Here is a 14,191-nt window from a genome sequence, read left to right on the forward strand (position 1 = left end):
AAATGGTTCCAGTCATATCTTTCAGGGAGATGCTTCTTTGTTAAAATGGGGGACTCTACCTCATCAACTGTGCCTCTTAACTGTGGAGTCCCCCAGGGATCTATTCTTGGTCCTATTCTTTTTGCACTGTACCTCCTTCCACTTGGAATAGTTTTTAAAAAGCATGGCATCTCCTATCATCTTTATGCTGATGATTGTCAAATTTATATACCAATCAAAAAGCAGGAAGGCAGCTCCCTGACACCCCTACTAAACTGTTTAAATGACGTCAAAGCGTGGTTAGCCCAAAATCTTTTAAAACTAAATGAGAGTAAAACTGAGATCATGCAGTTTGGTCCCACTAATTCTATGATAAACTTGGGCCCCCTCAGTGATTTTGTGCATCCTGTTGTAACTAACCTTGGGGTAAAAATAGACAGTGATTTTAAACTTGACAAACAAATAAATGCAGTTGTGAAATCTAGTTTTTATCATCTTCGTCTTTTAGCCAAAGTTAAACCGTTTTTGTCTTTTAACAGTTTGAACAAGCTATACATGCTTTTATTTTCTCGTTTAGACTACTGTAATGCACTTTATATCGGTATAAGTCACAAGCACTTTCACGCTTACAGTTAGTCCAAAATTCTGCAGCGCGTCTTTTAACTGGAACCAAAAAGCGCGCTCATATAAGTCCAATTCTCGCCTCATTGCACTGGCTTCCTGTACGTTTTAGGATTGATTTTAAGATTTTATTGTTTGTTTTTAAAGCTGTGAATGGACTGGCCCCAACATATATCTCAGACCTCATCCAGATTATAGGCCGGCGCGATCACTGAGGTCAGAGAGCCAGCTCCAGCTTGTGGTCCCAAAGACGAGACTTAAAACTCGGGGGGACAGGGCCTTTTCTGTGGCTGGACCTAGACTCTGGAACGCTCTGCCCCCCCATGTCCGAACAGCCCCAACAGTTGAGTGTTTTAAGTCTCGTCTTAAGACACATTTTTATTCTTGGCTTTTAACTCCATGTGAGTTGTGTGGTCCTCTGATGGCTCTTACTGTTTTATTGTATTTTAGTATTTAGTATTTTTATCTTTTTTTTTTAACTTTTTAAACCAGATGCTCTTATTTAGTTTTTACCATATTTTACATTAATTGTTTTGTATGTTTGAGTTTTCTGTGCAGCACTTTGGTAACTTTGTGTTTGTAAAATGTGCTATACAAATAAAGTGGATTGGATTGGATTGGAAAGCATGTATGTATTGAGTACTACAATAAAATGTTGTATTGGGTGAAGTACTTGGTAAACAATAATTTTTATAGTCTAAAATCCTTTCTGATATTTGACATACGTTTGCCGTATGGCCATAAAGTTGTTATTACATTTAATTCTGAATGGTATTATAAAAGTCTTTGAAAAGTCTTAAATGCAACGCGGGCCCGCGTCTCATGTGTAGTCAGCATGAGAGTTCCCCCCCCCGCCTTCCAGAGTCTATGACCTATATCTGAGTGTGTGTGTCTTGTCCAGGTATGCAGTTCCAGTACGAGCCCCACCGCCGCACCCACGTGCCCCTGCTGCGCACGGACGAGGAGCTGATCGAGACGCTGGAGGACAACCAGGTGCAGCTGCAGAACCTCATGTCCTCCAAGTACATCGCCCACTTCCTGGACGAGGTGTCGTCTTGGCAGAGCAAGCTGTCTGTGGCCGACTCGGTCATCTCCATCTGGTTCGAGGTGCAGCGCACATGGACCCACCTGGAGAGCATCTTCATCGGCTCGGAGGACATCCGCTCGCAGCTGCCAGAGGTTACATGCTGAACACATGCACACACACACACACACACACACACACACACACACAGCTAATTACATCCCCGACAAGCTCAGATGCAAGCAGGCCTTGACCTGCGCCCTGTCGTTGCCAAAGGAACCCAGAGAGCGCAACTTTTATAGTCTTCTAGACTTTTTTTAGCTAATTAAGAATGCATTAATTGGCTCATACTCCCAGTTTAGCGAGCTGAGATTAAATAACTTTTTATTAATTGCTCCCACAACGTCGGGGCTGGGCTTAAACCCAGATGTTTGCTATTAAACCTCTGACTCGACTCTCTCTCTCTTTTGGGAACCTAAATCCCCCGGCCGGGCTCCCTTCCTCTGCAGGACTCCAGGCGCTTTGAAGGGATTGATGCTGATTTCAAAGAGCTGGCAAACGCCATGCATCAAACGCCCAACGTAGTGGAGGCCACCAATAAACCGGGCCTGATTGGTAAACTGGAGGACATCCAGAGCAGGTGAGACTTCTCTCTGAATATCTGTGATCAGTCTTTAGACTTCAGACACATGGATGCACACATTGACTGTGTTTCTCTACAGGCTGTCTCTATGTGAAAAAGCTCTGGCAGAATACCTGGACACCAAGCGTCTGGCCTTCCCCAGGTTTTACTTCATCTCTTCGGCTGATCTGCTGGACATCCTGTCTAATGGGACCAACCCGCTCCAGGTGACTCCACTGCATTTTAAGCTTCAGTCTGTTCCCAGACTTACTTTCTACTTTACTTCTTTCATAAACCATGTTCCATTGCAACGTTCAGCTATTTAGCTGAGGGCTGTTGACTTCGGCAGTACCCGCGGTGTCCACACAGGGGCAATGTCGCTTATAGTTTTGCAGATTGTTCCAACTTCCATCATCAGGACATTGTCTTATGCTTCTCCACCATGAAGAAATAAATCACTGTTAAGCACAAACTTTCTACTAAATCTCCTTAAAGAGGAAGTTAGCAGGCACGCTGCAGAACATAGGTCCTGCCCTTCTATAAATGATCCTGAAGAACAGTAATGACGCGTGCGTGGCTACCATGAGCTGAGTGGGCCTGTTGTTTGCTTAGGTCCAGAAGCATCTGTCTAAGCTGTTTGACAACATGGCTAAGATGCAATTTGAAGCAGATGGACAGGGGAATCCTTCTCAGACTGGTCTGGGCATGTACAGCAAAGAGGAGGAGTATGTCCCCTTTAATGAGCCCTGTGACTGCACTGGACAGGTAAATACACCCGTCTTCATTTACTCATGTCTCTAAAACTGGGCTGCCATCACTAAATGCTAAAGACATTTATAATCTTCAAGGGACTTAGTGCTGACCGTGGCACTACAGCTGTCTGCAAAGGAATGTAATGGACGAGGAAACTGTCTTACCTGCCCTTTTCTGTAATAGAAGAACATATATATATATATATATATATATATATATATATATATATATATATATATTATATCAAATACACATATCACAACCCACAATAAAGGAAGGAAATGAAATGGAGTCTGTCATTGCCCCTGGGGTTTTGCATATCAAAGCCTATAAATCCATTAATTTTCCATTACATCCCATAGTATTTGCCTGACTCCACTTTCACTCTAATGCTTATTAATGACCTCATTAGGGTCCGTTGATAAGAAAGCCGTCGGTGCTCACGTGACACACATTGCAAAGTGTTTTTACATTTGTATTCATGGACCTGTCTGGGGTTTTTGTGTAAGGTGGAGGTGTGGCTGAACCGGGTTCTGCAGAGCATGCGCTCCACGGTCCGGCACCAGATGACCGAGGCAGTGTTGGCCTACGAGGACAAACCCAGAGAGCAGTGGCTCTTTGACTATCCGGCGCAGGTAAACCGTCTCAGCGGGCTGTTTAACTGATGGATTGGTACCAGAGTAATGTGCATGCCTCTCTTACATATTGCAGTCCAGTGCACACACTCGCCAAGGCTTTACAGACACAGTTGGCAGCCAGATTCTGACCGGGTGGAGTGACACAGTGTGGGGGTTCCCCCTCATGTGCCATCACCTGAGCTGATTGCAAACGGGGAAAGTGAATGGATGAAGGGGTGAGGGTAGGTGGGAAGACAATGTGGTAGGTGAGAAGTTGAGGTACCAAATGGTAAGGGAGGATGGGTTGAGGATGCAGAGACCAACAGCAACTTCCTTAAAGAAAGCTATCTGGGACATTGGAAAGAAGAAAATAAAAGCCAAAGTAGATTAGAATGGGATCTAACCCTAAAAAGACAGTTTGAATGAGCAGAATATCTCTGTGCTGTCAGAGAGAGGAGCCAGAGACAGATCCTAACCAGGTACAGGCTGAGGCTGCATCTACCAACCAAAAGGTAAGAGAACATGTGGTCCGTGTTGGACAGGTGAGCCTGAGACAGAGGTACACTTCCTCCCACCATGTCTAACATTCAATGAAACAAGCTCCAAGTTCCACTCTGTAATCTCAGATTTCAAAGAGATGAATGAAGTTTTTTTACAAAATAAGTGTAGAAGAAAATGCATGAAGAAAAAAGAAGAAAAAATGCAGCGAAACAAAAGCAACTGCTGTATTTACTGTATAAACAATAGTTTGTAGGAGTGATCTTTTTGATCTTTTTTCCAAATCAAATGTTTCAGACAGCAGGGCTTTTCTACTTTTTTATACAGCAACACAGAGGAATCCATTAAATGCTCATTTTCATTCCACAAAGTAACTCCACACAATTTAGTAGAAACTACAAGATGTTTTGTACAAAGGAAAATAAAGGTTCTTAGTCCGTCTAGTTTGGGAATTATGGAAATGTGGAAGTGTTAACAAAATAATATCTAAAACTATCTAAAAACTAGCAAGTACAGCCCATACAAGGAAAAAAGTACAGCATGGTATGGCTGGGTATGGATAGCAGTTAGCTTATTGTTGTTGCCGAGTTCCATCTGTTGAATCGGAGACTGGATCTGAGGAAAACGTGGTTCGAGGTAGTAGCTTTTCTGTTTCTCCACTAATGCCTCTGCAATGGCGTCCGGATCGCCGCGTTGGACTTTGTCTTGTTTGCCATTCTGCTTCAAGTCACTCTAGCAAGTGCAAAGTTGTAAACTATAAATTTGGAACCATATCAAACAATTATTTGACAATGTTGGGCCAGGAACTCCAGCTTAATCCGCCATCTCTGTCCAGCCGATCACGTGACCCAGTTTGAAGAATGTTGATGTTGAAGATGAAATCTAGGATGCACTTGGTCCTAAAGCTTTGGAGAAGGTTGCTAATCCAATATTACAGGGTGTTAAATAAATATGATGGTAGGAAAGTATATAACATAACCTCTTATAGGTTATGTTATATGTTATAGGTTGCTTCTTAGAACAGAGCAACTTGTTCTTCAGTAATCAGAATACCTGGAAAATAAGTTGTATATAAGTTGTAATATATCCACGACGTGTCACTTCCGGGAATGATGCCTGATGTCCGTCCCCGTCCTCTCTCTCTGTGTTGGCGCTCTAACCTCTGGTGGATTTCTGAGGACTATGGTTACCTGGTCCTCAGATCTCTGCAGGGTAAATCCAGACAGCTAGCTAGACTATCTGTCCAATCTGAGGACTATGGTTACCTGGTCCTCAGATCTCTGCAGGGTAAATCCAGACAGCTAGCTAGACTAGCTGTCCAAGCTGAGGACTATGGTTACCTGGTCCTCAGATCTCTGCAGGGTAAATCCAGACAACTAGCTAGACTATCTGTCCAATCTGAGGACTATGGTTACCTGGTCCTCAGATCTCTGCAGGGTAAATCCAGACAGCTAGCTAGACTGAGAAAAGAAAATGAAATGTATTTCTATGTCAATATTACTATTTTTTTCTTCCTTTTTTTCTCTATCTTTTCTGTGTAAAATAAATTGTTAACTGACCAACAATGGGGCTGGGGAAATTAGATGTTTCTGTCTTCATCCAGCGCCTCAAGAATAATGCTATGTCATATAGCAATTCATTAATGGTTGCATTATAAAATGGGTCTGTTTCCATGAACGTAATAAAAACAATGTGAGGTGTGAAAGGTGGTAACGTGTCAAAGTGGCAGCGAGCACAAGCTGCTGCTGCTGCCAAGCATGCTGCCATCTGTATATTACCCCTTTAAATACAGGAATGCTTCTGCATGAAATCTCATCAACATTTCTTCCATTGTTCCTGATCCAGGTGGCGCTGACCTGCACTCAGATCTGGTGGACGTCTGACATCGGCATGGCGTTCGCCCGTCTGGAGGAGGGCTACGACAGCGCCATGAAGGAGTACTACAGGAAGCAGGTGTCCCAGCTTAACACCCTCATCTCCATGCTGGTTGGCCAGCTCACGCCGGGCGATCGGCAGAAAGTCATGACCATCTGCACCATCGACGTCCACGCCAGGGACGTGGTGGCCAAGATGATCACTCAGAAGGTGAGATCAATGTGGCAGACAACATGTACTGTTGACACCCGTTCTCACTCCCAACTGGTTAAATACTGACCCGAGGTCAGTGGCTCTCAGCGTCTGATACCAACGCAAAAATCAGCCTTCGGCTTCTGGATGAAACCCAGCGGGCAGAGCAGCAGCTCAAACGCAGCGCTGTAAGATGACATAGAATGTAGAGACACAACAGTACAGACACAACAGTAGAGAGACATGTCCCGTTCTTGTCCCACATGTCAATGAATCAACGTCATCTTTTCCCAAACCTAACTCTCCTGTTCTTGTGCTCCATGTCAGTTAAACATACGTCCTGACCCGGAGCGTCAAAAAGTGACGCCAAGAGTCCCGACTAAGAGCCTGTAAATATGCCCCCACTAAATATGCCCCTACTAAATAATATGCCCCTACTAAATATGCCCCTACTAAATAATATGCCCCTACTAAATATGCCCCTACTAAATATGCCCCTACTAAATATGCCTCTAAATGAGCCTTTTTGCTTCAGTAACAAACAGCAAAGGCCCCTGATGAAGTGTCACTTCCTGTGCTCTGGGAGTGAGAAGGTGTGGGTACTCTATGCATTCCTGTGTAGACACCACGACTGCTGCTGTATTTTTGAGAGGCTATTACCAGTGAGTAATGCACTCAAGATATTCAAGCAAGGCATGTCATTACCATAATTAGAGGCTGGTAAAGCTTCGATTATTTTTAGCTTCATTATAAGCCTAGGCTCTCACTCAAAGCTCTCTTTATTATTTTCAAGGTGGAGAGTTCTCAGGCCTTCGTGTGGCTGTCCCAGCTGAGACACCGCTGGGATGAGAAGGAGAAGCACTGCTTTGCCAACATTTGTGATGCCCAGTTTCTCTACTCCTACGAATACCTGGGCAACACGCCCCGATTAGTCATCACTCCTCTAACAGACAGGTACGGGGGCCTCGTGTGTGTGTGTGTGTGTGTGTGTCTGTGTGTGTGTGTGTTCAGAGGCAACAAAATGTCATGGTTGCTTGTTAACTGCCTGATAGCTGATGCTATTTCCTTTGGTGTTGCTATACCAAACTTTCCATTCTTGCACATCATATAGCCTATGCAGTTAACAATGCTAATGCTGGCAAATTTACCAATGCCATATGTAATGAAATAACATGACATGACCATGCTTGTATCAATAAATCTGTGCTGTTAAATTAATTAAACGTGCAGGGTTCCAGACTGCGCTGCAGAGTGGGCGGGGCTTACCCAATCTACCAGTTAGCATGAAACCCACTTGAAATCCATTAATAGATTTTTTTCAATCTGTGTTGATGAAAATTAGTATTTTTCTGACTAAAGGATACATGCGTCTCATTTTACAATAATCATCATTCTAAGGATCTTTTTTTGAATTATTTTTGATACCTACCACAAGCCAAACCTTGTAGAACAACTCAGCTCGGCCACTTTGCCAGCAGCTTGTTTGTTCACGTGCACATGATGTGTAGGATTCCCGATAAAGCTTCAACTACGCAGAGATGAATCCCCGCCTCCCAGATCCCTTTGGCAGTGTTTGACGGTGCGGTTTTCCAGACTGACCAGCATTCCCTTTGAAGCCTGAACAAAGCAGAGACAATGGGCTTTGATGGTGAGCTCAGCGGCCGTGTAGCGAGACGTCACCATATGGTGCATGCCCTCGCTGGTTGCCACCGGCTTTCATTTCAACAATGGACCGTGGACCAGGGAGCTGGGTGTCAAATCCTTTAATCCAAGACTTGAGAGAACAGAGAAAAGCATGTTTGCTTCATGATATTGTGACACAAGTTTCTTTCTAACGGAGCCGGGAGGAGAAGATGCTGTCAGGGGAAAACGGGATGTCACCAAATATCACAGTAGCTGTGAACAAAAGTTGTCTTTAGTTTGACAGTGTGAATACAGTAGAGACAAAAGGCAAACCATGAAATAAGATATAAAAGAAACATGAGTCAATATACAAAAGACATAAATATGATTTGAATAGAATAAAACAAAAATATAAGATAAAAATAAGCTGTAAGCTATATGATAAGATATATGAATGAATAGCCCTAAATGTAATGATGGCAGAAACCTTTTGAGCCTGGACTTGGAAGAACTGAGAGTTGGAGCGCATCACGTTTTCTGGGAGTTTGACTCTTTGACTCGTTTCCTGCTTCCAATGATCGCTACATGATTGCTGGATATAAACCATAATAGTATAAAGTTGTTATGAGCTGTAGCCTCCAGTCTCCTCTTCTGACCAGAGGCAGAACATAACGTCATCTCAGAGATTCTTCCTCCACAGGCAGACACAGCACTCTTCATCAGACTCTAACTACTGCTAACTTCCATCACTGATAACATTACCCCCGCTAATCAAATCCATAAATCCATACTACACCGTCAACCATCAACCACTACACCTGGATGGAAAGAAACACCTCTGCCGAAATGATGAATTAGTTAACGATCATAATAACACACATCTCTCTCTCTCTCTCTCTCTCTCTCTGCTCTCTCTCTCTCTCTCTCTCTCTCTCTCCCTCTGTCTCTCTCTCTTTCTCTCTCTCTCTCTCTCCCTCTGCCTCTCTCTCCTGCTCCCTCTCTCTGCCTCTCTCTTTCTCTGCAGACACACACACACACACACAGACAGACACACACACAGAGTCCGGAGCTAAATGGGAGCTTGTCTCTGGAGGCCAGTTGCTCCGGTCCTGGTGGTTGATTAAGGCAGATAGGTGCTGATTAGCTCCCATAACGGGCCGGATGGATAGCGCCCTGCCATGAGTCCATATGGCTAATGTCTGATTACTCCACATTTTGATTGTGATATTTTGTGATTACATTATGAATCAGGTAACTGTAGAAGTACAATGTCTTCCTCTGATGTGGACGTAGACTGGAAGTCAGTAGTAGGCTATCCAGTGGAGTTGCATATGAAGTGGGTCGGGGTCCCTCTGGAATCCTTTTGGGGTACATTTTGGTTTTGATGAATTCTTCTAGCAGGAATACCACAGCCCAATCAACCGGCCCCCTCCAAACAGACACATTTTCAACAGCCACTGTTCTAGTGTTACAATTTGGCAGAGCTAACCAAAGTCAACAACTACATTCCCTTAGGACCCTAGCTAATGATAGCAATCTATGGGGTTAAACAAAGAAACCGCGATGTTTGAAAAAAATTGACAGTTAGACAATTATTGTTCCAGGCCTACTGGGACACGACTGATGGGAGATGTTTGGCCCATAGAGCCTGTTGGCGCTGATATGGGGATGAGACACTGTAGACAGATGGGATCATTTGTCTTCTGTGAGCTTCTGTCTCTTGTTGTGCTTTCCAACATTATCCCCTTCCATACATCATCTATTAACCAGCAGCTCATTAAAATCATTGCTGTGTTAATATTCAAGGCAAAGCATTGTGTTTATTGCCCTGATCAATAAAGTCCTGATTGTCTCCATCAGTTCACGTCCATGATGCTGCTGGTTTTTATTGATACGAGACAGGCCCGCTGCTTGTTAGTCCTGACGGCTTCTGTCACTGGGGTTGCTAATCAGCCTGCGTGATAATCAAAGCACAGGAGCAGATTCTATTATCATATAATGAGGTTATGCACAATGATGGATGACTGTCTGTGCTAGTAATAAGACTGTGTCATTTGCACTGTTTACGGCTGTGTGCAGTTTTCTAAATGCTGCTGTAGAAATAAAACCATAAAGTCACTCTGGATCATTGAGGGGGGAGCCGAATGCAGAGCTGTGTACATGCTTATCATTTTAAAATGAGTCCTATCTGGGACTATAATATATCACTTTACTTTGGAGAACTGGGATTTCTCACACACAGAACTGTAGATAATTAATCATAGATTGTTGTCCTCCCATATTTATTAGATTATGTGGTAGTGAAGTAGAACAATAAAGAAGTACACTTAGGTAGAAAACCCACGGTGTCATCCATCCATTTGACCTACAGGTCTTCAGCATGTGTTCTACCAGTTTGTGCATGCAGCTGCAGGGAGCCATGCTGTTTCAGGGTTCTTCATCCAGTAGTTCCAGTTGCATTCTGCTGCTCTTCGAACCTATCTGACGGTGCCCACCCCCTTACTCTGAGTTTCAGGTGTTGCCCTCTGGTTCTAGGTTCAGATTCTCTGTGATTAAGAGTAACAGGTACAAGCCCTCCTTCATCCCCACAGCCATTTCACTAGTTAACTCCGGCTGGGGCAGGAGGTAATAACTTCCAGCTCACTTGGCAAAGTGTGTAGTTTAGTAACCGATAATATGCGCTCCCTGATTATGGTGATGATTAGGATAATGATGATATCTCTGCAGCTGATGTGAACAGTTAGTGTTATAATGGAGCTGTTGATCATGTATTCAACATGCCTGGTCACTCGGCACTTTATTTTGTGCATTTGTATCTTTTCCATCATTCTGTGAAAGTATTTCTTGCCGACCAACATCTGGGCGCTCGACTTCCTGGAGTGTTGTTGCCAGGCTGAAAATAAACTCCCTTCAAAACCGTAAGTTGTATATGGACAAAACAAACGAAATACAGCAACAACATAAAAAAATCAGATTTGTTCAAACTGTCCCTATCTCCTGACAGTACTACGTGAATCAGATGATCAACGCTTTAAAGGTTTGTGACCAAGTCGAGCCAAAACCAAGCCCTGCCGATCTCACTGCCACAGCTTTCTGAATGGAGGTCATCAGCAGTAGTAACACTGGGCTAGAGACCCTGGGGTCTGATTGGTTGTTTCCCCAATGCCATTAGGGGCACCAGGAGGAGGAACAGGATCTCCTTCATGCATGACTGTCAGGATATAGCGACAGTTTGACCAAATATGACCAAAGGTTATTTTTTATAAAAAGTATCTACTGATTGTAATTAAAACCCTCCCGAGGAATGAACGAGCGTTTCCTGGGTCAAAGTATTACGTTCTCTCTGCTCTGTGTGTAATGTTGACACTATGTATTGATTTAATTTTGAGATTGTTTCCCATTGAATATTCAGTTCATTAATCTATATAGTCTAATCTATATAATAGTGTTTTGGCATGGCTGGCTGAGGGGCTCTATATCCTAGGTGGTATTGGAAGGGAGATTCCATTCTTGCATGTTTTGTTTCCCTCTGTTTTCACAAATCACGCCCTGTATATACAGTATATAATTATTTTGGTGGAACATTTTAGGTGGAAAAGGTCAAAGTGCACTTGTTATGCTAAGCCGTGAGCTAACGTGTTAGCGTAGTCCAGCTGCTCACTGGATGAATGGAAGGATCTTTATGAATGGAAGAGCAGCCAGTGGCTGTCGGGCTCCAGCCCCCGTCAGTGATGCATGCGCGTGTCTCTTCTCTGTTTCTAGATGCTACATCACCCTGACCCAGTCGCTCCACCTGACCATGAGTGGAGCTCCGGCAGGGCCTGCAGGCACTGGGAAGACTGAGACTACCAAAGACCTGGGCCGAGCCCTCGGAATCATGGTCTATGTATTCAACTGCTCTGAGCAGATGGACTATAAGGTGACAAGCATTCATGGGCACGTAGCTAATGTGCATTGGCAGCAGCTCACATTGTGCTTGTTTCTTTTCATCTTTGTCAGTGATATGGGATCCATTTGTTATTACAGTTGTCAACCCACCTTTATGCCCTTCTCTTTTCATCTTTTATTCTTTTCATCTTTCTTGTGCCTGCTTCCTTCTTAAAGAAAAGCTGATGAGTTAAACCCAGATTGTTATTTCTTAACTAACCCTTTTGAAAATGCCTCCTCCACCTCTCTTTATTATACGCTCCTGTGTACTCTTACACACTCACTTTCTGCACATAGACTGCTCAGGGGAGACATAAACATAATCTTGTGATCCAGCTTTCTCCTGCTTCCCCCAGACAGGGGCATCATTACAGTACAGAGGCGTACAGCCCCCCCGGCCATACACTCCGCAGAAAGGTGTCAGAGAGAAGTGCTAATGTACTCCAGGGGGAACACAGAGCCCTGCACTGTTACTCATATTCAGTTATGCACACACAGAAATAATAACGGCCAGCAGCTCCTCCAGCTGCACCACCTAAAACACACACACACACACACACACACACACACAGCATCAATCCAGCAGTCAGCTCCGGTTTGCGTCAGAGAAGGTTTCCTCTGCCCTGTAATTGGAGAGAGAAGTCAGCTGCGAGCCTCATCGTGGTCCAGCTGTTCACCTGCTCTCAGGTCGATGTTGGGGAAAACTGAAGTGTGGGTGGTAGACATTTTAGCCTTTCTCTTTTTGCCTTTAACACCTTGTTGTATTAGTGCGAGGCCGTGTATAAGCATCATCCAGTTATTCTACGCCTACTCCCAGCCTGTTGTTCTCACTGCCATCAATGCTTCTCTTATATCTTCTGTCTAATCAGTCAGTCAGACAGGGCGTCCACCTGTGAGCCTGTCTGACTGACTTCCTGTCCCGCAGTGGTCATCTGAATATCTGTCTTTCTCTTTGTGTCCACCAGTCCTGTGGGGACATCTACAAAGGCCTGGCTCAGACGGGGGCATGGGGCTGCTTTGACGAGTTTAACAGGATCTCAGTGGAGGTGCTGTCTGTGGTGGCTGTACAGGTAAGAACCGTTCCAGTTCCCGCTGCCACAGGTGCTGAGCACAGCTTGTGTGTATCTTCAGGCCAGAGAATCGGTGATTTTTTATCTACTGAAGTTGAAAGTTGAAATTAAGCTCTTAAAAACAGCTCTGCAGAAGTAAATAGCCTCTTCATCACCGATTGCACGCGTAAATTGCTTCAGCTATAAGACTAATCCACCGAGGCTGACACCTTAGCACCCCAGAGCTCCTTCCTAATTGGAGCCTCCTCTGATCTGATATGAGAGTTAGGGATGGAAAACCGCCCTTTGCTCGCCTGCACGCTGCTCACATCTTTAATAACGGCAACTCTGAGTGGACAAATTCTGTCAAAGCACATGCAGCCATAGGACGGGGAATTGGTGGGATCTGGACACCTGTACAGCACATTTGTATTTGTAATTTAGAGTTATTTCTTTTAAAATGAATTATCTTAGTTCAAGGCTTAATCAGAACACACACACACACACACACACACACACACACACACACATTGCATCCATTCATCTCATCATCATTCGGGCCGTATGTCTGTCACCTTCCTTTTTCTTTGTGTTAACAAAACCGCTGAGATTTCGAATAGCCCTACAAAATGGCCAACACACTATATAGTGTGCTATTTCTGGGATAGAAACTGTTTCCAACACAGCTTTTATGTCACTTTGTTCACAGCTTTTTGCGTTGCCCACAAGTGGTTAAACACCAATGCAGGTTTAAGTCTGTGCCTTAATGTAAGCTAAATCCTGACCTGTGGATGACCCGCGATGGTCCTGTTTTGTACATGTCGGAGCTCTGGGGAGGAACTGAAGGGATGTGATCGGTGTATGCTCTGAGCGACCTACAGCAGCTAGCCCTTTGATTAGGGGACTCAGCCCTGTTCTGTGCGTTTCAGCTGATGCTAGCTTTTCTGCCATCTTGCATTCTGTTATCCTGCTTCAAGCAGACCCTCTCACATGTAAAGTACTGTCACTGCACAATGGACACACTTGAGGATGATGATCATGATCGTGATGATAATGGAGATGGAGATCCTCAAAGGATCATTATTCTTTGCAAGACCCAACACACTGCTCTTCCCTCCATCCTTCCTTCTCTCTTTAGCAGCAATAAGACTTCTTCCATACGCTGTGGAAGCCGACAATATTTAGAGAATTTGAAAGTGCCAGAAGAATAAATCGGTGTTGCGTGGCGTAATGAATAATAAATCACGGTGGCTTATACGAGGATAAGTAGACCTTGAGAACAGAGGAGTGTCAGACTGCTGCTGTGACAGCTGGCAGCCACCGAGCCATCTCTTATCGCAGCACACACACCTAATCCATCCTCTGAAAGTGGGAGCAGCTAGCATCACCCGCCGACATACTCGGCTGCTGC

At 44.2% G+C, this 14,191-nt stretch overlaps 1 protein-coding gene across 1 annotated transcript in view; it reads left to right on the forward strand.

The window, feature by feature from the left end:
* LOC116671474 (dynein heavy chain 9, axonemal-like) overlaps positions 1-14,191 on the forward strand; it is a 122,242-nt gene that overhangs the window by 23,446 nt on the left and 84,605 nt on the right. Inside the window, 9 exon segments of the mRNA XM_032502789.1 lie at positions 1,502-1,779; positions 2,134-2,264; positions 2,347-2,473; positions 2,859-3,011; positions 3,509-3,634; positions 5,960-6,199; positions 6,975-7,135; positions 11,567-11,723; positions 12,697-12,801. Of these exon segments, the coding sequence (XP_032358680.1) occupies positions 1,502-1,779; positions 2,134-2,264; positions 2,347-2,473; positions 2,859-3,011; positions 3,509-3,634; positions 5,960-6,199; positions 6,975-7,135; positions 11,567-11,723; positions 12,697-12,801 (1,478 nt within the window).

This window comes from Etheostoma spectabile, chromosome 21 (genome assembly GCF_008692095.1).
Source record: "Etheostoma spectabile isolate EspeVRDwgs_2016 chromosome 21, UIUC_Espe_1.0, whole genome shotgun sequence".
NCBI classification, from domain to species: domain Eukaryota; kingdom Metazoa; phylum Chordata; class Actinopteri; order Perciformes; family Percidae; genus Etheostoma; species Etheostoma spectabile.